General features: G+C 35.8%; 1 protein-coding gene across 1 annotated transcript in view; it reads left to right on the forward strand.

The window, feature by feature from the left end:
• Nucleotides 1–1,874: 1,874 nt before the first annotated feature.
• Acss3 (acyl-CoA synthetase short chain family member 3) overlaps nt 1,875–24,908 on the forward strand; it is a 136,534-nt gene continuing 113,500 nt past the window's right edge. Inside the window, exon 1 of the mRNA XM_069989281.1 lies at nt 1,875–2,274. Coding sequence (XP_069845382.1) covers nt 1,964–2,274 — 311 coding nt within the window. The 5' untranslated portion in view covers nt 1,875–1,963. The remainder of the gene's footprint in view (nt 2,275–24,908) is intronic.

The raw sequence follows: 24,908 nt of genomic DNA on the forward strand, positions 1-24,908 counted from the left end.
GCTCCAAAGCCCTGAGTAGCAACAAAGTTTGAGTCTTTTTTGTTTTATTTGGGAGCTACTGGGCCTGGAACATGTTAATGTTATCTCTAAACTCTCAAAAGAGCTACTGAGAGAAATGTAAACAAATATAAAGAGATGTAAACACGGGGATTATAATTCCCACTTCTGGGCACTTTTATAAGAATCAGAGAAACTGATTTATTTTAAAAATTGCTGAGTGCAAAGTGTGCATTTTCTAGGCACAGACAGCTGTCTGTTTCCTTCCTTTATCTTTTGCAATAAACCATACTTCACATTACATGAGCATTTGCAGATCTGTTAAATGACTGACTAATCTATACAACACTGGGGTCTGTTGAACTTTGTCAGAGACCAGCATTATGAAGAAAGAAGGAGGGGACCAAGTGTTAGGTGGCTTTGGCTGTAAGTAGTAACCATGACTTTACCTATCAGGCATTATTTGATTGGAGAACTCTGGCAGGAATGTAGTAACTATATTATAGACGTTAGGGAACAGTGTACTTTCTCTGCTTTCAGATGGAGAATAGCCCAGATGTTTATTTACAGAATACTTGTTCCTGTTTTGACTTAGATTTATGTCTGTTCTGTTAGTGTCTATCTTCATATTATTTTCTTTCTGAGGGATCATTTGCTTACAGATTTTTAAGTTATAATATTTTGCTATGGTCAGGTTATTTCACTATTTCTCACCTAAGATTTAGGAATGCAGATCTTTACAATTAAAATTGGAAATATTGTTATACCAAGACAGAGTGTGTTGGGAAGAATATTAAGGCATATGATTGCATCTGAAATACGTTAATATGTGAGAAACAACAGAACTTCAAGCATGCTAAACGTAGGTAGTCACTCCTCACCACTCTGGAATTTTCCTTTCTTCTTCGGATTCATTTCATCTTTATTTAGTTCATTCCTTTTGTTTCAAAATGGTTTTATGAAGATGTAATTTACATATCACACCATTCACCCAGTTAACAGGATGGTGTTAGTTTGTTCAAACTTCTGTAACCACTACCACTATCCATTTACAGAACCTTTATATTGCCTCGGGAAGAAAAGACCGTAGTAGCCATGTTTTGTTTCGCATTTTCATGAGAAAAGAGGGCCACAGAAACTCCAGTGGGGCAAAATAGAAAGGAAGAAATGCAGCAAGTCCTTTCTGCCTCTGCCTGCAGACACCACGGGGAGGACCTGGAGCGAGCAACCAACTCCACCTCCCAGTGAGGTTACCTTCCCAGCCCCAGGGCCTGTCGATCACCATGGAAGCCCCGCCTTCCACTCTTACCACTCAGCTGCCCGAAATCCTGGAGCATTGCTTTGCCCCGGAGCAGATAGTTTGTTGGTGGTGGTGTTTGTTGTTGGTGGTGTTGTTTTCAACAAGAGATTGAGTTGAACTTTCAATAAACAAGTAAATAAAACTAATGATCGCAGGGGGCTTACTCCCGAATGAAATGCCCAGGGTTGCTGAATTCCACCCGAGCCAGAGGGGAGTGATTAAGCCAGGGGCAGGGAGTGCGCAACTTCTTTTAGCGTGGACAGTGAGTTGGGTGCCTTGTGGTTGTCTTAGGCCGACTTCTGTGACTGAGCAAGGAGGGCTTCCTGCAGGGGAGTCTCCCGCTGAAGCCAGGGAGCTGGAAGTGCCCGTGCGAGCTCCCTTTTATTCCGGCCTTGCAGCTGGATTCCAGCACAGAGCGCTGGGACGCGCGCCGGCTCCCCCAGGCCCCACTGGAGCCTGTTGCTTTCCGGGTGGCTCCAGGTCAGTTTTTCCCAGCGCCTCTAGTGAAGCTTACAAACTTCTAGGCTCTGGGGCTTACCTCAGAACTTGTCCCCGCCTCCTGATTGCTCCCCTAGGGCCCTGGTCACCCGGGATCCAGTTGTTGCCTTTAGGGCGTCCTTGGAACCAGGTCTGAACCACGGGTGTGGGGAGGGGTCACCCGGAGCGATGAAGCCATCCTGGCTACAATGTCGCAAAGTCACCGGTGTGGGGACCCTCGGGGGACCCCTGCCCTCATCCCCTTCGTCCCGGGGAGCTGGGGTGGCCCGCAGGGCTTTAGTGGCCTCGGGCCCCTGGGGCAGCCTTGGGGGGCGCAGCTGCCGGGCGCTGTCCTCGGGCGGCGGCAACGAGTACAAGACCCACTTTGCAGCCTCGGTGGCCGACCCGGAGAAGTTCTGGGGGAAAGCTGCTGAGCAGATCAGTTGGTACAAGCCCTGGACCAAAACGCTGGAGAGCAGATACCCGCCTTCCACTAGTTGGTGAGTGACTTGGCCAACTTCCCTGACTCCTAACTTTTTGGACTCCAGCAGCTGGGAATAGGGAATCTGAAAGAAAATGGAATCAGAGATGTGCTCAGTGCTGGGTGGGGGTGGGGGCGGAGGTAAAGGTGTGTGTGTGGGGAGGGGGCATTTCGTTATCCTAACTCCATTGTCTTCTCCTCTTGCAGTAGTTGATTACCTAAAGTGATCCAATAAACCACAGAGTTCCAGATCCGTTTTCCAAAAACCAGAGATGATCTGGGTGACAAAGTCTGTGTTTGGCCCTGGGGATGTAAAGAGACAGTCCAATCCTGTAGGAGAGACATAAACAAAGCCTTGCTGTCGGCAGAAAACTGGGAAGGCATCACCAATTATCTGTCTTTCTATAACATCGTAACTGAGTAGGGTTTGGAAGGATGACTTTGTCCTCTCAAGGTTCTTAAGGGCCTAATTAATTATGAAAGCCCAAGAGGTGGAAAATAGCTTGAAGTGTGACAGACGCTGTGATGACAAGTAATTGTGTTGGCTGGAGCAATGAAGGGGCTAGTCAGTCAGGGGCTCCTGTAGGGAAGAGATTTCCAAGTGCAGCCAAGTAGTTAGGCCTATGGAACTCCATAGGCCTGCTGTGTTTGTGAAGCTGAAACACAAATACCCAGAAAGAACACAGACTCAGACCACAGAGTTTTCTTGAGATGCAGGTAAAAGTGTTTTACAGGCATTTTTTTTAAAGTTAATTTTATTGTCAAGGTGTACAGAGGGATTACAGTTACATACATAAGATAGTGAGTACAGAATTGTCAAACTTGTTACCCCCTCCAGCATTTTTCTCCCACTTTCCTTCCCCCAACCCCCTCCAAGTTGTACAATTCATTTCCAATATGGTGGTTTGTGAGTGTCACTGTTGCCTTGGTTTGCCCTTTGTCCTTTGTCTCACCACTTTGTTGTTCCCCTTCCCTTTCATAATTCAGACAAACATATATACAACACTCAGGGTAAGGAAATCAAATACAGTGACTACAGAGGACAAACCATAGGGGGAAAAACCCACAAAAGAACAAAGAAATCACACAATACATTGAAAACAACAACAACAACAAAGAAAAACCTCTTGTTTCCATGTATTGGAGTTCATTTCACTTAGCATCACTTATATGGTTATATGTAATATATATACACAATGGAATTCTGTACTTCCTTCAGAAAGAATGACATTGCCCCATTTGTAAGGAAATGGAAAGACTTGGAAAAATCATATTAAGTGAAGTAAGCCAGACCCAAAGACTCATAGATCCCATGGTTTCCTTCATTTGTAATAATTTGTATATGTCTAGGATGGTACTAGCAGATGGACAGAATAGCTACAAGCATTATTTTTATATAACAACAAGCAGACCACACTCTAGAATAAAGGCCACACTTGCTAGGCTTGTGGAGGAAGGGATTACAAGGTTTTCCTTGAAACTATGAGCACCTTGCCTTTCTATTTCATTTTTTTTTTTTTTTACCAATAGTATTCCATTTGTATGTGCTCAGTGAGCCAGGCACTATGGGCATAACAGTGAAACATGAAGTTCTGCTTCTCATAATTAATGACTGTGTTCATAGTCAAGTTATTTTAATCTCTCTATGCTTCTGCTTTCTCCCAAACCGAGTGTTTGTATAATAATTAACTGAGGAAGGAAAGGATTAATGTCATATTTTGTATCTTATGGTCTATATTTGATAAAGACAGAACACCAATCTTTATATTTACTCATCACAGTCATTTTAGGAGCAGGAAACTGTTTCTAGTATTCAAAGCCCTAGTTCAAAGTTCATATGTCAGGAATGATTATGATACTTGTTTCTGAGCCCTCTTTACAGTAAAGCCAATGTTTGGAAATTACCACTAAGAAGGCACTGAGACCATAAGGTGAAAAGCAAATTAAGGTAATTAGGGTCAAACTTAAGGCAGTGACAAGAGCAGGAGGGTCATTCCAGAAGGATAATGGGGGTCAGCAAAGGTCAAGAGAGCACAGAGAAAGGTGGATCCATGTGTTTAGCAAATAGACATGAAGATTTCCTTTCTTATAACTTGAGTTTTTTTTCTTCTTAAATTCTGGTTGCTTGACTAAAGTTTCTAAAAATGCATGCATAAAATGTTGTCTTTATTTTCAAAAAGGCCTTCATATTTTAAGAAATTCAGTGCATTGTAGATCACTGACATTTGTTAATACTCTATCTGAATTATTCATCTTTGTACTCTTGGAATAAGGTACTTTCACCTGTTTCATAGCAGCCCAGAGATCAAAGTGAATGATAAAACTTGGAGTCTGAATTTATTTCAGCAGTGTGATTCAGTCTTGCCCAGAGTAATACTTGACAGAGTGGAGTTGGGGGAGGAAGTAAGATAGAATCCTAGTCACTAGTTTCATTCAGTGAATGGTTCCTCTTTGAATCTATTACTGCTTTGGATATTGAATATCAAATATTGCTAATTGGTTAGGTTTTTGTTTTTTTTCTACACAAGGCCAGACTCCAGGACAGGGTGAATATTCTCCCCACACTTTTTCTATGTGTATTTTCCTAAGATATGAGGCAAAGCTAGGATATGATTTTAAAGCATAATGCATAGTTTGATATGTTACTGCTCTATGATTTAGAGAAGTGGTAAGTTAGCATAGACATGATCTGGTATGGAGGAGCTTGTTTATTTTCTTTGAAGTTGGTATCTGAGGGAGAATGGCAGTGAAGCATTTAAGCTGAATAAGGAGGGGTTGCTACAAATAATCGTTATCTCATATCTGGAGCTGGCACCTATGGGGCACAGGCACTGATGCACTTTGGCTTTTTGGAAACAAGTGTGACTTTATTATAAGGTTGCCTCTGTTTTTCTTGACATAAACTCCCCTCAGAGACATGACACATAAATATCTTGCAGATTAGCTTTCCCAATGGCATATCCTACCCAATATTTTACACACATGGTAGAATACAAATCTTTAAGGTTGATATATGGAAGAGACTTTCTGTTGGAGTGAATGACTCTGTAAAACACATTTATAGTACTCTACTTTCTGAGATTTTTATATGATTCATCCCAAGCATTAAACTTGTGGAGAAATGCTCCCTGCACTGAAAAAAAAGGTGACTTTTGGATATTAAATCTCTATCAGAGAGACTTTAGTGGCGAACTGTAGTCAAAAGCTAGACAAAGAGAAGTCCTGGTGATTTCTTTAATTCTGGAACAACTCAGTGAATTAGATATTCTGCTGCCTATTCTGAAATTGAAATCCCTGCTAGTCCCTGAAGAATTAGGCAATTTGTTTTTCCATTGTACCGTGGCTGACTCTGGTCATCTATTTATCTCTTTCTACAGAAGCATTGCAATCGAACTTTATTTTTATTTAAATGGAATTAAGCATTAAGATTCTCAAAAACATTTGATTTACTATTCATTATGTATTATACTAAAAATAAAAAGATTAGGAGCTAGGAAGGTGGCTCAGTGGTAGAGTGCTTGCCTTGCATATGACATTCTGGGTTTGATTCCTCAGATCACATAAGCAGAAAAAGCCAGAAGTGGCACTGTGGCTCAAGTGGTAGAGCACCAGTCTTGAGCTGAAGAGCTGAGGGACAATGCCCAGGCCCAGAGTTCAGGCCCCCCCACGGACGGGAAAAAAAGATTATTTACATGTAGCTAACATTTCTTTGGTAGAAATAGTGTAGTTTTTTTTTAGGTGTAAGATCTCAATATTTTACTAACTTTGAGATTAAATAACTTTAACGTATTAAATGATGCCAGGTAACAATGTCTCATGCCTGAAACTTGGCTACTCAGGAGACTGAGATCTGAGGACCATGATTTTGAAATCAGCCTAAGCAGGAAAATCCATGAGACTCTTATACTAATTAACCAGCAAAAAGCTGGAAGGGTGATGTGAGTGAGATCAAACCCCCCCCAAAAAAAAGAAAAGAAGAGGAGGAAGAGAAGGAGAGATGGAAAAGGAGAGGGAAGAAGCGGAAGAAAGAATAAAAATGTATTATGTATTACCCCATTGAGAAAAGTACAAGAAAAAAATACAGAGATTTTGCCAGTGGATTACAGAAGTATAGAAAGAAAGGGCAAAATATTTGGGTATCATGGGATTTAAAAGAGAGAAGAGATAAAAATAATCAAAGTCAGTAGTGACAAAGGACACTTAAAATGTTTTAAGGTTATTGAGGACTGGAAGAAATTAGCTATGACTTTATGTGGTGTCTGTATGTGTGTATATGTGTGTGTGTGCACGCACATATGTGTATGTGTGCACATGAGTGCACATGCATACACACATACACATACACATACACATTAGTACCAGGGCTTAAATTCACCGTTTCATATTCTCAGTAGACTATCCTGCTCATGGCTAGCACTCACCATTTGAGCCATACCTTCAGCCTGACATTTGATGGTTACTTGGATATGATTCTTACAAAGTTTTCTCTCCAGGTTGGCTTTGAACCACATTTCTCCCCCAAGGTCCCAGCCTCCTAAATATCTAAAACAACCAGCATGAGCTAGTGGTGATTTTTAATAAGGTGATGTCAATGGAAAAATGAAAACCAAATCTAGAACAATCCATTACAGAATGGAATTGGGGTAGGGGAAAAAATAACCCAAAACATTTTGTAGATTTATTTGGCAGTGGCAGGAAGAAGAGACAGGAGAACAGCATGTGGAATTATTTGGATGAAATATATATGTATATACACACACACACACACACACACACACACACACACACACACATATATATATATATATATATATATATATACTCTTGCATATTTATAATTTATCTTTCTACCTTTTAAGAAAAACCTCTTTTAAGGGTGTAATAAATGATCTGTAAAGTAAGAATTTTGCTTATTTTGAAACCAACAGATTGCTTCATAGGACATTTTGTTCTTCCAAGTTAAACTTTTTGTGGTTTGTTTTATTGTTTTCTTTAGTTACTAGAACTTCATGGAAGAAACAGGATAGAAACATCTAAAAGATGGAATCAAGAGTTATCCCATGAACCTATATATTCTCATTCCATCCTGTAACAATTCCTAGTGAGCTGGAAATCTAAACATTTAGTTGTGAGTCTGGCAGATTGAAACACTTGAAAGTGGATGAGTTAAGTTTTATTCCATGGTCTCTGAGCCAATGAACTGTACTGGAGGGTTTCTCATGTATCGTCCTTTTGCCTTTTGCCAAGACTGCAGGGTTAGTATTACAATCTCCTTTCACATCTGGGAGGATGGAAGTCAGTCTACATATGAACCCCAGAGTTAACAGAGGGCTGAGTTAGCAATAATGACTCCAGTGGTTCTGGCTCCAAGCCCAGAATGTTTCCCTGCAAATACCTACACAACTCTTCTCTAAACCCATTGTCAAACCTTGAATTATTTAAAGTGGACTTGGGGCTGAGAAATTGTTCTAAATTAAAGAAGACTAAAGAGATGGTGTAATAAGTAATTCAGAATTGGATTTTTTTTTCATGCTGTAATTAACATTTTGGAGACAATTAAAGAACCTAACTGGGTTGAGGATTAGATGGTAGTTATGTGTCAATGTTAATTTCCTGAATTTGATGGTTGTATTGTGGCTCTCCAGAGGAATGTCCTTATTTGTAGCAATTGCAAACTAAATTATACCAGGACGATTGGACAGTGTATCTTTGAGTTCAGAGGGGGAAATAAAGTTATTTTGCACTTTTAACTTTTCAGTGAGTTTGACTTTGTTTCTAAAAGCAGGAAAGAAAAATATAATGTGGATTTTATGTAAGAAGAAAGTGACTTAATACCTCCAGTGAACTTTGGTTGTCAAACAAATGCTTAGTTACCTGATGGTATTCTATGAAATTTGTATTTTTAATCCTTTAATTAAGCTTCTTTGAATTTATTCACATATTTGTTAAGCATTTTTTCTTTTCCCCCCTCTAAAAATGAATACATGGCGTATGTATTTATCACAACAGGGTGTTCTGAAATTAGAGGAATGACTAAATCTAATTAATATAGACAGTATCTTTTTTATTATGTATCTTTTTTGTGTGGTGGAAACTATCTACTCTCTTAGCATTTTTCAAGAAAAAAAAACTGTATTCAGGTGTTTTTCAAAATTTTATTTAACCTCAGTTTGAAGCGAGAATTTTATCTAAATATGAAACATTCATCCCTTTTGACAAATTCTAAGTGAAATCAGTTTTCTTATGACATTAGACACAACATAGATATATTTAAATTTTAAAAACAATAAATTTTTCATAGATATAAAAATATTTTAAGAAGGTTTAAGAAGGTAATGTGTTCAGCATGAGAGATCACCTATTAGAAATAAAGTCCCTCAGAACAGCCTCATGAAGAAAGACTAATTTTAAAAGATGGGCCTTATTTTATATTCTGAAGGTCAGCAGCTCGGTGCTGTGCCGTATCTAATTTTCTCAGCCTGTCATGCTGCTGAAACTTCAGGACAGAACAGACTGAACTACAGGAATGCTGCAATTACATAAGCAAGGATGGATTGCCTGTAAATGGCACAATCAATGAACAAAAGAAATTCAATCAGCTGTGACCTATCAACTACCAGGTGTTGGGAGAAAATCCAAACTCTTAGTACCTCCTACAAGATGGCTTACTGTTTCTTTGTGCAGTATTTTGTTGGTTGAAAAAAAAAGTACAGTGGTTGAAGATATTTGCTTCTATTATAAAAAAAATCCACTTTCATAAGCAACTCTGAGAAGGAGATTCTTGCTTTTCCTTTTGCTATAACATTTGTTAAGAGAATGTGTAGGAGGCTAATGAATTTTTGCAATAATATATATGAATGTCATAACCTCTCTAAATCACAGTTATAAGCAGTATGTGAATGTAGAATTCAGATTTAAAGTATGTGGCTGGAGAACTTGTTTTATTCAAGGTATTCATCTGTGCTGAAGGTGTTGCTCAAGTGGCTTACCAAGGCTGCAGGCTCCTTGTTAAAACTTATGGATTACTTTTGCTTTTTCTGGTAAAGTGGCAGAATTAGGTAAAAGAAAATACGTTAAGAAGGAGAAATTATTATTTTTACCTAGAAAAACTAAGTTGGAAGAATTTTAAGCTTGAAAGGGTCCAGCAGAAATAGTAATAATCTTTGCTAAGTTAAAAACAAGAGGTAGGATTTAATTGTGTGACTTTTAGGTAAATAAGCAATCTACTGATTTCAAATATGAACTACCCAAGATAGAATAAAAAAGTAACCTAACATCTGTAGATCATTGACTTGACTTATAACTTAACTTTGGAGACAAGGAATAACTTCTCTTTAGCTTTGATGTTGGAATAATACTTCCAAATTATAGTCATTTCAGATGTTTCTTCTAAATAGGTGCATAAATAAACTAAGAGAAATTTAGGCTGGGTGCCTGTGGCTCACACCTGTAATCCTAGCTACTCAGGAGGCTGAGATATGAGGATCGTGGTTCAAAGCCAGCCTGGGCAGGAGAGTCTGTGAGACTCTTATCTCCAAAAAACCACTAGAAAACCAGAAGTGGCGCTGTGGCTCAAGTAGTAGAGCGCTTGCCTTGAGCTGAAGAGCTTAGGGACAGCACCCAGGCCCAGAGATCAAGCCCCATGACTGACCAAAAAAAAAAAAAAAGAGAGAAATTTAGAAGATTTTTTTTTAAATATTGAGAATTTGAAAGACAGGAAGAAGAATATTTGTTCCCCCTTTTGAACTGATCAGTAAAGATATTTATAAAAATTTAGTAAGGCAAATGATAAAAAATTTAATTCATTGAAGGGACAGAAAATCCATATTATTAACCATTTGCCAAATAACTCTGCTTATGAATGCATAGGCACTTATAAGTAAGTGTTTTGTCTAATCTCACTTTGTTTTCTTTCCATACACTTCCATCTTCATAGACTTCCACTGATTCCCAAAGTCAGAGTAAAGTACTATTTTAACTCCTCACTGTGCCTTACCTCTCAAAATATTCCCAATTAAATCCAAATGAAGTTTGCCACTGTTACCAAATGGGAATCACTATGCACTCTCCTCGACTGTCTACTGCAGAGCACATAAGATGATTCCACCCGTCCATATGAACATGGATCTATGAATAGCTTTAGCTAATTCAATAAGAAGAGTAAGTTTTATCACTTTAGTATGGAACATTTGATTGCTAGGACTTCAATTCTGTCTCCTATCTCATCTGCTTTGGCCATTGTGGAAGTACATATAGAACAGAACTAGTTTGGATTACTGAGCAAAAATGCACAGATGTATGTGCTTTTGGGAGCCTCTCTGGATGCACAGTGGAGTGCCATGCATGAGATATACCCTTTAATTTTACAAGGTAGAGATTTTGCTGTGTTACTGTAATCTATACTATATACTATTATCTAGCCTATCCTTACTTAAAGAGGGAAATAATAATAACAATATAGGACTTTTAGAACAATTAACTATCCGAGTGTACACAAATAGTGTCAGGGTTATGATTAAAAATAGTTTTATTGTATGTCTATATGTATGGGCCAGAAATAATCCTATGTGTTTCAAATCAGTTTTATCTTCTTAAATGGGGGTCGGATATGGAGTTACCTGTCTAAATTTTGCACAACTAATAAATTGGAAGTCTGGAACTTAGACCCAGACAGTATGAATTTAGCATCTATACTTGTAAGTACATTCTATTGCTTCAATAATGATAGTTCCTGTTCACCTTAGGAGTTCTTTTCTTACTCAGTTTCCAATGGAATTGTTAAAAAAATAGTTTACTTAAAACAGATAGTGGAATGAGAAAAGCTAAAAATCTGGACCTGCAGATTCTTATACTCACTCACATTAGCTGTGGAGTAACATGCACATTTCAAGAAACAACACTTTGTATTTTATTGTACTCAACATTCCCAAACAATGAGCGAGGAGAGCCTTCAATTAGTTAACAGCTACTACTTCTTGAACAGTATTAGAAAGAAATAGTCATCTCCCTCTGAAACATTCTCTGCCAGCTTTCTGGTTTAAGGAAAATCTATAATGACCATATTATTCATTACATCTAATATGCTGTAATGTTATTTTTAGGAGAACATGGTGAACAATAGCCTAATTAATTAATCTAATTATGGATATTTGAAAAATTTTCTTTCCTACAACTTCTCCTTAAAAGAGTAGGCAATCGGCTGTAAGTTTGCAATTGTTAAAGTTGTTGATTTGATTTAAATTCAAATGCACTTATTTATCATATTTCTTCTATTATTCTTTATTGTAATCCTAGTTTTTGTATGCACAAACAAGTGGAAGATATTCAGGCAACAGATCTTGATAAATAATAGTGTGTGTTAATTGAGGAGATGAATTTCTCAGGAATCATATTTCATTTAGCTCTTAGTTCTAATAAAAAATCTCTCTGTCTCCCTCCATTTTTCACTCTCCTTTCTTTCTCTTTCTCTCTTTCACTGTTTCACCTACTTGGCAAGAAGTCTCTATCTTTGCTTTGTTTTAAAATCTAGGTCAAGGATGAGTTGTAATCTCTTTTCTCTGTTGCCAAATTGGAGAACAAAAGATTTGAAAGCCTGGTGCCAGTGGCTCATGCTTATAATCCTAGCTACTCAGGAGGCTGAGATCTAAGGATCATGGTTCAAAGCCAGCCCAGGCAGGAAAGTCTGTGAGACTCTTATCTCCAATTAACCACCAGAAAACCAGAAGTGGTGCTGTGGCTCCAGTGGTAGAGTGCTACCGTTGAGTTGAAGAACTGAGGGACAATGCCCAGGCCCAGAGTTTAAGCCCCATGACCAACCAAAAAAAAAAAAATTAAAAATGTTAAATACTTCAGTTGAGTGTTTTGAAAATGACATGAACTATCTGGAAAGTATTTAAAAGAAACACAAAATTCTCATATAATTCCTGGTTTGTCTTCATCTTTAAAGATGGACTATTATATTTCAATTATGAAAACAATAATCGTACCACCCAAAGAGCAACCACAATAGCAACAACAGCAAGGGTATTAATTATTGAACATTGCTCTAATAAGGCCTATGCTAAGCATTCTCTCTGAATCTTCCCTCATTTGTTCTGTATATTCATCTTTCTCTCAACTTATAGAATGTGAAATCTTACTGTTTTCTCAGTGCACTTATTTTGTTGACTTTACTTCCTTCTGATGTCTCTAAGGATTTTAACTAAACATTGTTAAAGTTTTTTTAAAATTTCCTACAAAACATCAAAACATACCCCATATCAACATTATTCTAGATGGGCATAACTGCTCACATCTAGATTTTACCACTCAACAATGCTTGATAAGAAATGCACTCATAGTCCAAGTTCATGGTTCACACTGATGCTTTTCTTTTACCAGTAGTTTAACCAATCTCTACAAGACAATAAAAGAGCAGAGGTCTGGTCTAAATCGTATTTGTTATCTTAACAGTAGAATGTACAGGGCCTTGTTGAACTGATCTTAAAATGCCCCCATAGGCCTATGAAGATCTTTATGTAGCTCAAAAATCTAGGCTCTGATACAAATGAAATTATGATATAACATGAGTCATCCATCTAAATTACCTATAAATCCTCTAACAGGCATCTAAGAGGTTGGAAGTTGGGTCTAATCTTTATTTTGACGCTATTGGCAGATTACCTGATTGATTTTTTTTTCAGCTGTAGTATAGGTTATTTTATAATCAACATTATTTTCTATTTGTCGAGAAGAAAATGTTCTTCCTTTAAGTACGGAAACATTCTAACTGGGGTGAGGTGGTATCTCAATGTTGTTTTGATTTGCATTTCTTTTATCACTAGGGAGGTTGAGCATTTCTGCATGTGTCTATTCTTTTTTCTTCAGAGAAGTTTCTCTTTAAGTCTTTAGCCCACTTGTTTATTGTACAGTTGTTTCTTTGAGGATTTGTTGTTGGGGATTTAATTTTTTGAGTTCCAGGTATATTTTAGATATGAGATAATTTGTTGAGAGAAAGAGAAAAAACAAATTCTTTAAATAGGGATACAGGTGGACGCATTGCAACAGTGAGATGTACAAGATGTTATGTGGAAAATGAACTTCACAACTATGGCCCAGGGGGTGGGAAGAGGGGATAGGGAGGAAGATGGGAAGGGATGGAAAGGGGAAACAAAGGAGGAGGCAACAATGCTTGATAAGAAATGCACTCATTACCTTGCCCATGTAATTGTAACCCCTCTCTACAGTATTTTCACAATAATTTTAAAAAAAGTATGGAAACACCTGTGTATGACACAAACTGGGGATTTATCTGAGTATGTGCTGGAAATAATCTTTCCAACACACATCAGAGTCCAAGAATTTTAGAATTAAGAGCTGGATCCATACCATGTCTTCAGTTGTCATTTTGTGTGTGTGTGTGTGTGTGTGTGTGTGTGTGTGTGTGTGTGTGTACACATTAAATAAATAACATTGATAAGGATCACATAATGTAACAAAGGAAAACATTAATTCCCCTTAGAACACATTTTCTATTACCACAAATTATTCCACTCATGTTACTTATAGCAAAACCTATCATTACTTTATCTAAATATTTCAGAGCTGTTTGAACCATAATTTGTAATTTTAGAATTATTAGTTCTAATATGATATGATTTTATTATTGTATATTTTGCTTGTTGTAGGATTGATTTTAAATTAGTAATAAAAATAACTTTAATAAGAAATACTTTACTTATTAAACATATTATTATTTCAATTAATTAAACATTGAAATAATTAAACATAATTATTTCAAATATAGCACTCTTTAATTGAATGCAAAAAATGAACAGTAACATAGTTCTTTAACTTCTCAAAAACATATTCCTGAGAATCTAGGGAAGTTTGGGTCATTTAATAGTCAGTTAGCATGTAAATGGCAGATTAGGGCAAAACAGTCCTGGTCAACTCTAGAGTATATCCAATCTGCTTTGTGTTGTGTTTTCACTCTATTTAATTCCATTTTATCCAGATAATACCAGTGTGCATACATGTGTACACACATGTATCTTGTTTGATTAGCTTATATTTATAAATGCATTTTGTCTTGTTGTAGAATGCATTCATTGATGCTTCTGTCCATCCATCCAGTTTATTCAATAAATATCTACTTAGTGTCTTGATGAATTAGGGTTCATATAGAGTACAGGTTTGAAAATTCATGTCAATATTAAGGAAAAAAGTGTTTTATTAAATTAAAATTGTAGGTACAAGTGACTGCCTAGTTATAAGTAAACCAGTCACTAGTATGGAATTATGGGTAGTAAAGTTCATGTCTCATATTCAACTCTATCTTGAATTACCTATATCTGCTGATTTTGAATATAAAAAATACACAGCTACAATTTTGTTGAACAGTGGCCCTCCTCCAACAATCAGTCCTTCAATAGATGAAAGAATCAGCTAATTTTAAATTTATCATGTTGTAGCTTATTTCATTTTTAGGTGGAAGTAAGAAGGAAAGGAAGGAAAGTAAGAAGGAAAGGACTAAAACAAGCAGCAATTAAAAAAATTAAAGAAAATAAACTGGCATGTTTAGCCCTAGCTAGAAAATGACCTGTTGCATAATTAAGGGAGGTCTATTCAAGTTTCAAGTTATTGGCATGTTAATGGAAAATGTTTCACCCATGATTGTGGCAGGTGGACAGTGAGGAAATTAGTAAAGATGTGATTTATAACATTGTTCTCTTTAGTCTCTGATCTGAGGATAAAGATAGGAAAAATGGCATAATACAAACTTTATCAGATTTATTCAATATTTGAAATTACATGCAGTGGTTGGTCTAGCTGAATTTGTCTTTGTAAATATATGCTGTGTATGTGTTTCTGCATAAAGTTATCTGTGAGAAGAGAAGGTGGGAAAGTGGATGGAAATATCATTGTGTTTCATTAAAAAGAAGAGAAGCCCTAAGCTTTAATACTTAAGTTTGAATTAATTTTTGTGTGCTTTTCTTTACTTAGGAGTAATACTGATTGAAATTTAGGTTTATGCCATTTTTAACTATGATAGTAATACTACTTTAAATTAGATAAACTCAAAACTAAAAAAAAAAGAGGAGGAAAATCACCTGTGTTTTAATATAGTAATATAATTCCAGCATATATTTTTGTACATTTGATGTAACTTCATTTGGATTTATCTTTTTATTGTGAAATGATTCTAGGAGCACAAGAAGTTTCAAATATAGTACAGAGGGAGCAAATTCTCCTAAAAGTATCATTTTGTGGATGATTGTATATTATCAAAATCCAAAGTGATATTAAATTATATAATTAACTCAGTTTTATATAACTCAGTCGTTTGCTCATTTTGTATGCATTAATTTCTTATATATATGCTTTTTCATTTAAAATACAGATATATATTTGTGTCACTCTATTTTCCAAGCTTCTTTTGTTCTCATAAAAACTGGAATTGCATTCTTCATATTATTTGATAGCTCAAATTTCCATGTGTAATAAAGTTTTATTCCACTTCTCTAAAGAGGAAATAAGAATGACCAATAGACACATGGAGAAATGTTCAACTTCTCTAGCCATAAAAGAAATGCAAATCTAAACAACATTGAGATTCCACCTCACCCCAGTTAGAATGGCTAGAATCAAGAAATCTAATAACAACAGATGCTGGAGGGGATGTGGCTAGAAGGGAACCCTACAGCATTGTTGGTGGGAGTGTAAACTTGTTCACCCACTTTGAAAAGCAGTATGGAGGTTCCTCAAAAGACTCCACATAGAACTCTGTGACCCCGCAATCCCACTTTTGGGCATTTACCCAAACAATCACAAACAAGGCTCTACTAAAGCTACCAGTACAAATATGTTTATCACAGCATTATTTACCATAGCTAAGATATGGAACCAACCCAGATGCCCCTCAGTAGATGAATGAATCAAGAAAATGTGGGATATACATACACACATACATACATACATACATACATACATACATACATACATACATGCACACATACATATATACATACATACATACAGACAGACAGACAAACAGACAGACAGACATACAATGGAATTCTATATTTCTATCAGAAAGAATGACATCACCCCATTTGTTAGGAAATGGAAAGACTTGGAAAAAAATTATATTAAGTGAAGTAAGCCAGGCCCAAAGAAACATAGGTCCAATGCTTTCCCTTATTTGAAATAACTAGTATATGTCTAGGACTAGCAGAAAAGGTCAAATATAACCATATAAGATATAACAGTATAAGATGATGTTAATTTAAATGAACCCCAAGATAGGAGCACAACTGTTTTTTTCTTTCTTGTTATTGTTTTTAATGTATTTATAATATACTATGTGATTTTTTATTGTTTCTTTTATATGTTCTTCCTTCATGATATAACTCCTGTTTGCACTGTGTTTGATTCCGGTGCCCTGCATCTTGTATATACAGTTTTCTGATTTGGGGAGGGGAAGGGAACTAAAATGCTGAAATAAGGATACAGGTTGACCCATTGTAACAATGAGATGTACAAAACACTATGTTGAAAATGAACTTTACAACTTCGGGGTGGGGGGGAAGAGGAGTTAAGGAGGTGGGGAGGGAAGGGATAGTAGGGGAAAAACAAAGGGGAAGTTAACAATGTTCAGTAGGAAATGTACTCATTACCTTACTCATGTAACTGTAACCCCTCTATACAGTATTTTTACAATAAAAACATATATAAAAATAAAGTTTTATTCCAAGATTTTTAAAATATACACAATTTTAATATTGAATGATTACAAACTTATTTTGCAATCACAGATATTGATATTCAAATGGCTTTTTTATTATATCAGGAAGATATAGTTCATACTTGGACATGGCATCCCAAAGACTTCTTCCTCTCTCCTTCTCTCTCAGTCTCTATTTCTCCCTCTCTCTCTCCCCCACCCCCTCTTTTCCCTGTCCTGGGGCTTGAACTCAGGGCCTGGGCACTATTCTGAGCTTTTGCCACTTGAGTCACAGTTCCACTTCTGGCTTTTTGTTAATTGGAGATAAGAGTTCATGGACTTTCCTGTCTGGGCTGGCTTTGAACTGAGATCCTCAGATCTCAGCCTCCTGAGTAGCTAGAATTATAGGCATGAGCCACCAGTCTCCTATTTGCCTCTTTTTTTATGTCTTTCATTTTTTTCTTTATGTCTTTCTTTACTTCCTTATGATAAATTCTTAAAATAGGATGTCTGGGTCGAAAATATATTAATGTTATTCTCCAAAAATTAATAAATATTATGAATAAGTTCTCCCAGTCCCTTTTCCTTACAAAATGTTTAAAGTTTAAATAAAATAACTCAGAAGATGCTTCAACACTGAGCTTTGTGAAATTGTAGTATTCTGCAATATTTGCCTGGATCTTTTATTTATTTTATACTTTATTGCCGTAAGTTATGCGACCTGTGTAAATGCTTTGTAGAAACAATCACAGAATAATTTATAAAGCTCAATGGAAAGAAATGTTCTTAAGCATTTGAAAATGATTGATGATATTTTCCTTCCTTTTGTAATAAAAGCTAGTATTCAGCATCTCTTTGAGGCCATCTCTAGGCAGTGAGCAGAATGAGTTAATGATTATGATGTCTGGGAGCCCAGGTGTAGAAAAGGTTTCCTCAGAACATTTCACTGTGTCATTCAACATGAATTATAACCTCACAGAATAAGAATTGGATAGCTAAGATAAAGGTGAGTTATGAAAGTAAGAAAATGCACAATCCAAAGTTGTCCTTTCTCTTCCTACCATTTCTTAACTCAAATATTTTAATATGTTGTAATAAATTGAGTTCTTCTTCCCCTTCATGCTGCTGCTGCTGCTGTTTCTTTTTCCCTGTCCCCTTTTATTTGTTGTTTTGTTTCATTGTTGTTATCATAAGGATTAAATGGCCAGAAGCATGTTCTGTTTCCCCTAGTAAGTGTTTAGTGGTAATACAGAGTTGGCCCTCCTTTTGGCCTCCCATGGTTCTCTGAATAATTTTAAGGTTACTTTCATAGTACCTGCTTGAAGTTCCTGGGGCCATAGTGGATTGAGGTCTGGATTTCTAGGGACACATTCTGATTTGCAGTTTAGTTCCATAAGAATGCTACATGATTTATTTTTTAGTTATTTGACTAGCGATCTCAGTTCTTGAGTTATCATGTTAAGGCTGGCTGGTAAAATTTGCTTTCCCTTAAAGAAATTACTAAGTGGTTATTTTGTTACATTTGATTTCATGATGAAATAATATAATTTGAAATCAAATAATATAATTTGAAATACATATATTATAATATATGTATATTATAATATACATATATAATATGTATATTATATAATATATAATACATTATATGTTTATAATATACATATATATACAATATCTATATTATATGTAGATAATATATATAACATATTATATGTAGATAAGTCTACATATATTATATGCTATATGTAAATAATATAATATGTTATATATAAATCTATATATAATTTATATGTATATTTTATACATATAATATATAATATGTATAATATAATATAATAATATATTATATAACATATGTGTTATATACATAATATATGTTATATATGTAATATATGTTATATATTTTCTATATATTATATAAAGTATATGTTATATATAATATACATATATAAAATATAATATAATATGATATATGTAAATAATATAATATATTACATACAACTCTACATATAATATATTATTTATGTGTATATTTTATACACATAATATATTACAGATATATATTATATATGTTATATGTATATTATATGCATATAATATATATTGTATATAATATACATATATGTAGAGATTTCAAATTATATTATTTCATTCTTATATTTCAATATTATATATACAGATTATATTTTATATGTATATATAATATTCATATAATATATGTAGATTTCAAATTATATTACTTCATTAAGAAATCAAGTATAGCACAAAATAACCACTGAGTATATGATGTATATATTATATAGATAATATATTATGTATGTGTATCATATATAATATAACCTAATATATAATTTGAAATCTAAATGTGTTTTGATCCTTTTTCTTTTGACCCTTCCGATTTAATATCCCTAATCTTTCCTTTTCCCCTATTAAACTACATTCCACATCTTTTCCCATTAAGTTTTCTATTTTTGCCCTTCATCTTCTCTCAAATAATACAAATAAAAACAAGATGAAAAGGAATCCTCACCTTGGTCCTTGAATTTCTTGTCAGACATGACTCACCACCAGCAAATCTTTAAGATCATCCATTCATGCCTTTTCTCTTCATTGACAGTGGATTCAGTTCAGATAGCAGGTATTGATTTCCTGAAAACCTTCCTTCCTATTCTTTTTTTTTTCTCTGCTGGCTGCGTTTCTCATCGTGGGCAATTTACTCAGTTTTAATCCGAGATGATCTGGCAGAGGGGGAGATGGCTGGGATATCCCATCCTGTTGACACGGGGCAGTCTTCAGTCAGAGCTGCTGTGATGGATGGGTTCTGGGTGTACAAACTTAGGTACATTGGATCTGTGGGATGATGGAATCCCTGTCTTCGCATTAGGTTTCTCTGCTAAAACAGTCATCTGCCCTACAGAGAGATGTGCTTTCCAAATACGTCCACAAAAACAATATCCTTTGTGATTAAATTAACATAAGGTTATTACTCAGCTCCAAGTAAGCAATTACCCAATTTGGAGAGTTTCCTGGAACAGTCAGTTGATATTGCCCAAAGCCATGTATCTGCAATTTAGATGAGATGTCACTGTGTGAATAAAGCAACATGATGCTCTCTTAAAAATGCTTTAAAACCTTCTCTGTTTGCTCTGTTTGTGTGCAATAGTAGTCCTTTGAACTGGTCTCCCCGCCCCCCCCCCCACCCTGTGTTGACCTTTACCTCATGCGACTCTTTCTGATCTGTGTTAATGTGTCAGAAGACGACAACTAAGTTCTCATTCAGTTGCACTTGTAATCTTGCACTTAAAAACAATGGTTGAGAATTGACTGTTTCATTAATGCATTGTCGCATGGTTTGAAGCTGAGGTTCTACAAATAGGACTCAAATGAACAGATACTTAAAACCAGAAATACATTTTTCTGGGAATCAGAAGCCCTGTGACTCTTTCATAATTCTGGGGAGGTTATTTGACTCCTGAGCTTTATTTTCTATTTGTAAAATGATAACATTGTACCCAAGAGATACTGTTCAGAGTATGTTATTTAATACACATATGTAATATATTATATGAGTTGGTATGCTTATAGCAATTATATATAATATTTACAAATATAATTTTTATAATATTTATAAATATAATGATTATATGTGTGAAGTAAAAGCACGGAGCCTATTACATCATTGTTGATTAACAAATTATTAGTTCCTTCTCTACTTTAAAAATCTACAGACTTTTGTTCCAGGCCTTCCACAAAGAAAACATAAAACTAGCATCTACCTATCATAGAATCTTTCTTCTACTTCTAATTTTATTTTATTTGGCACCAGTACTTGGGCTTGAACTCGGGACCTGGGCGCTGTCGTTTAGGTTTTGCTCTCATGGCTGCTGTTCTACACCTGAACCACACTTTTACTTCCAGAATTTTAGGTGGTTAATTAGATATGTTGTGTGTACTTTTCTGCCCAAGCTTGCTTTGAACAATGATTCTCAGATCTAGCCTCTTTACAAGTTAGGCATGCGCCACCAGTGCCCAGCTTTTAATTGCATTTAATTTATCTCTGTAGTTTTTCTTTCCCACCCCCCTCACATTTCTGGGCCTTTCTATGACTTTCTATGCCAGTCAATAGTCTTAGGGGATACCATTTCCTTGTTTCTCTCTCAAGTTTTCCAATCACACTGCTTTCCCAGAGGATCTCCCTGAAATCCATTTCTCAGCAGGCAATTTTCCTGCTGCAAACTCTTTCTTGCTTTCTTTTTCTTAACTGGCTTTTAAGAGGAACCTTGCCCTTATCTTTTCTGCTTTCCGCTCTTGGTATGCTCCTGTTTCAAATACATCTCTTGTTACTGCAGTGCTAATGCACCTGCACTTCACAGTTGAACTTAAACTTTGCTCCATTATTATTCTTGTCTCATTTGCTGTGCATTAAAAAAAATTCTCCCATTGATTTTCAGCCCCTTTTTCTCACTTCTCCTCATTTTCACCCTGCTCTTTTAGTAAAAGCCAAGTGAAAAATTTGCACAACCTAAAGAGAAGCCACGTCATATTACTGTTCTGCATGCTCTTAACTTCTGAGACATGAATCTCAACTCCAGTTTTTTTTTACTTTAACCCTGTATATCATCCACTGCAAGGTGACCCCTTATCTTCTGAAGCTCATTAATATCCATCTGTTATATCTCTCTCCTACTACTAACATTTTATTTCAATTTTTATTCACCTTTACTGTATCTGATCTTTCTTCCTCTACCACTGGTAGTGAGCAATCACATGTGTTTATTTAAATTATTTGGTTAAAGTTAAATAAAACCTACATAACGTTTCCTCAGACATATTAATGAGTCACATGTGGCTACTGAAAACTGAAAGGCTGGTTAGAGTAATTGCAGAACTAAAATTTTAATTTTAATTAATTTTAATTTAATTAGGTACATGTGACTAATGGATACCTAATTTTATTTATTTAATAATAATTATTTATTTATCTACTTACTTACCCTTAAGTAATTGTACCAAAGGTTTCAATTCATCGTGTCAGTTTGGGAGTACAATACATTTTGATCAATGTCACCCGTCTTTACATTTTCCTCCATATCTCCTGTGACTACCCTATTGAACAGCTGAGACACAACACATTTCCATCACCACAGACATTTCTGTTGGACAGGGCTGATCTATAGGAGTTGGGAAATCTTTCCATTCAAGGACCAGATTGATAGTTTGGGCCCAGTAAATTTCATGGTAAACAGTCATTTCTGCTGTTATAACAGCAAAAACAGCCACTGAGAATTTGCCAACAACTGAACATTGCTGTGTTCTAACATTTTACTTGAGCAACATTTTACTTTGGCATGTGGGTTCCAGTGTGCTGGCCCTTGTTCTAAAACATTTGGTATCTGTTCTTTCTATCCTCTTCCTGATTTCCTCTAAGTTTTCTAATTTTTTTTTTTTTTTTTTGGGTCCGGTCGTGGGGACTGAACTCTGGGCCTGGGCGCTGTCCCTCAGCTCTTCAGCTTAAGGCTAGTGCTCTACCACTTGAGTCACAGCGCCACTTCTGGCTTTTTTCTTTTTGATTATGTGGTGCTGAGGAATCGAACCCAGGGCCTCAGGCAAGTGCTCTAACCACTGAGCCACCTTCCCAGCCCCTAAGTTTTCTATTTTTACTCTTAAATATGTCTGAAATTGACCTCCCTTTTCTTCTTTGTTAACACTGCAACATTTCATTTTTGAGAGAAAACTCCCCCAAAACACTCTACTTGTGACAACTAAGTCTTAATGTTTCTACCACTTCCCAATAGCTCATTAAGTTATGCATTCATAAATATATAGAACCATCCATTAGTAGGTCATAGCTCTCATAATTCAACCACTTCCTTGAAAGCCTCACCTTGAACATTGCATTGGGGAACAAGTCTTCAACACTTGAGCGTTAAGGACATAGAAGATGAAAAGCTAGAATACTATCACATTAATTCACCAACACAGTATTATGGTTGGAACCCAGCTCTTGACTTAATAGCAATCCTAGTTAATTACTTGCCATGTATAGACCTGTGTAGGTCACTTCATTTGTCTGCCTCAGTTTCTTCATTGGTTTACTGAGAATGATATTAGTATACTTAGCCCACATTAATCTTTTCTTTTTTTCTGAACCTGGGGCTTGAACTCAGGGCCTAGGTGCTATTTCTGAGCTTTTCTGCTCAAGGTTAACATTCTACCACTTGAGCCATAGCCCTATCTTTGGCTTTTTGGTAGTTAATTGGCAATGAGTATCACAGACTTTCCTGTCCAGGATGGCTTCAAAACATGATCCTCGGATCTCAACCTTCCCTGTAGTTTATGAGTATAGTCAGTGAGCCATCAGCACCCGGCTTCATATTGTTCTTATTAAGATTAAGTGAATTGATTTCTATTACATGGTAATAGCATTGCCTGGATACAAAGTATATTGTTAACTTTTATTTGTTCCAGTTGCCGTAAATAGAGGTCTAGGGACCATTTCAGTATACTGGCTTTTGCCTTATTTTACATACAGGAAATAAAACCTTAAGCTCTTAATGATCTTAATATTAAGCTAATCCAAAACTCACAAATATTAGATAAAAATTTATGTTCTTTGAGTATATTACCTAAAACAATAGTATTATCGAATTGTTAAGGGCTTGGTTTTATCCAGCTTGCTGCCTTGAGCAAATTCTGCCATCAGTTCCCTTACATGTAAAATAGGCTTAAAAATAGTACTCCACAGAGGAAAGGGTTTTGTATTTTAAATGGGTTTAAGCACGTAGAGTAATAGTCTAGAGTAAGGTTCAATAAAGTTTAGGAACTTTTAGTTTCAAGACAAGATAAAGAAAATAAACTTCTTATGCAACTCACTACATACAGAGCACAGCTTAGGGCATCTCACATCAAGTGCATGTAAGAATATAAGAAATGTACTCATTATCTTGCTCATGTAATTGTAACTCCTCTGTACAGTATTTTCACAATAAAAAATAAAAAAAAGAATACTGGAAGAATGAAATGGGGGTGTGAGGAATGATACAGCAATGGAGTTCTCTGGGTATTCTGTGTTACGTTATACATTCTTAACTGGTTTTGGAAAAAAAATGACATTTAGAAACCCCACTAGGTACAGACTATATAAAGTCCCAAATAAAATCTTCTCTCTGGTAAATGAAGCAAAAAAAAATCACAAGATCTTGTAGGACAGAAAATTTTTACGTATGATCACCGTAGTCTAGCCAAACACCAAGGAAATCACTTTGTCATAATTCCATACTTACCAATAAAAACCTGGTGGAGAGTCTAGATTTCTACCCTTGCCATCTACATGACCATCTTCCCTGATATTATCATCTAAGTTTATATGGGGAGCTGGGAGTTTGGTCAAAGTTAGAGGGTCACATGGGGAGCAGAAATGAGAGCCTTTCCCTTTCTCATCCAAGGTGGTGTTTGGAAAACCAGTGGAAGCATGAAATTTCACCATGACCAATTAGTCAGGAGATGCTCCTCAGCCCACAGGGTGTAAGAATAGCCTAGAGATGAATTGGCATTTAGATTTGAGTGTGGTAGTGATAGAGTACCTTCTCTCCAATACAGTGCCAAAAAAGGTCTGCCAAAACAGAAGATTTAAAACTCACAAATGATTTCCAAGGAATTGAATGTTGAAGTAAGTTTGTTTATTTACAGCAGGTACCAGGACTTCAGTCATATGCATACCATTTCTTTTTTCATGAGCTCTAATGCTTCTTCGCTACCCTTATATATGATTCATTTCATCTATGCAAAATAGATGATTTTCATGCTGTACACTCTAATTTCAACTCAAGCAATAAAAACCCACAAGTTGTCACTTTGAAGTACGAAGTGTATTTTTTCTAGTCTACATATAAATATATACATGTTTAGCAAAATAAAAGTGTGCATTCCATATCATCTAAAATATG

The sequence above is a fragment of the Dipodomys merriami genome, unplaced genomic scaffold (assembly GCF_024711535.1).
Source record: "Dipodomys merriami isolate MVZ:Mamm:240054 unplaced genomic scaffold, mDipMer1.0.p SCAF_10, whole genome shotgun sequence".
In the NCBI taxonomy this organism is placed as follows: domain Eukaryota; kingdom Metazoa; phylum Chordata; class Mammalia; order Rodentia; family Heteromyidae; genus Dipodomys; species Dipodomys merriami.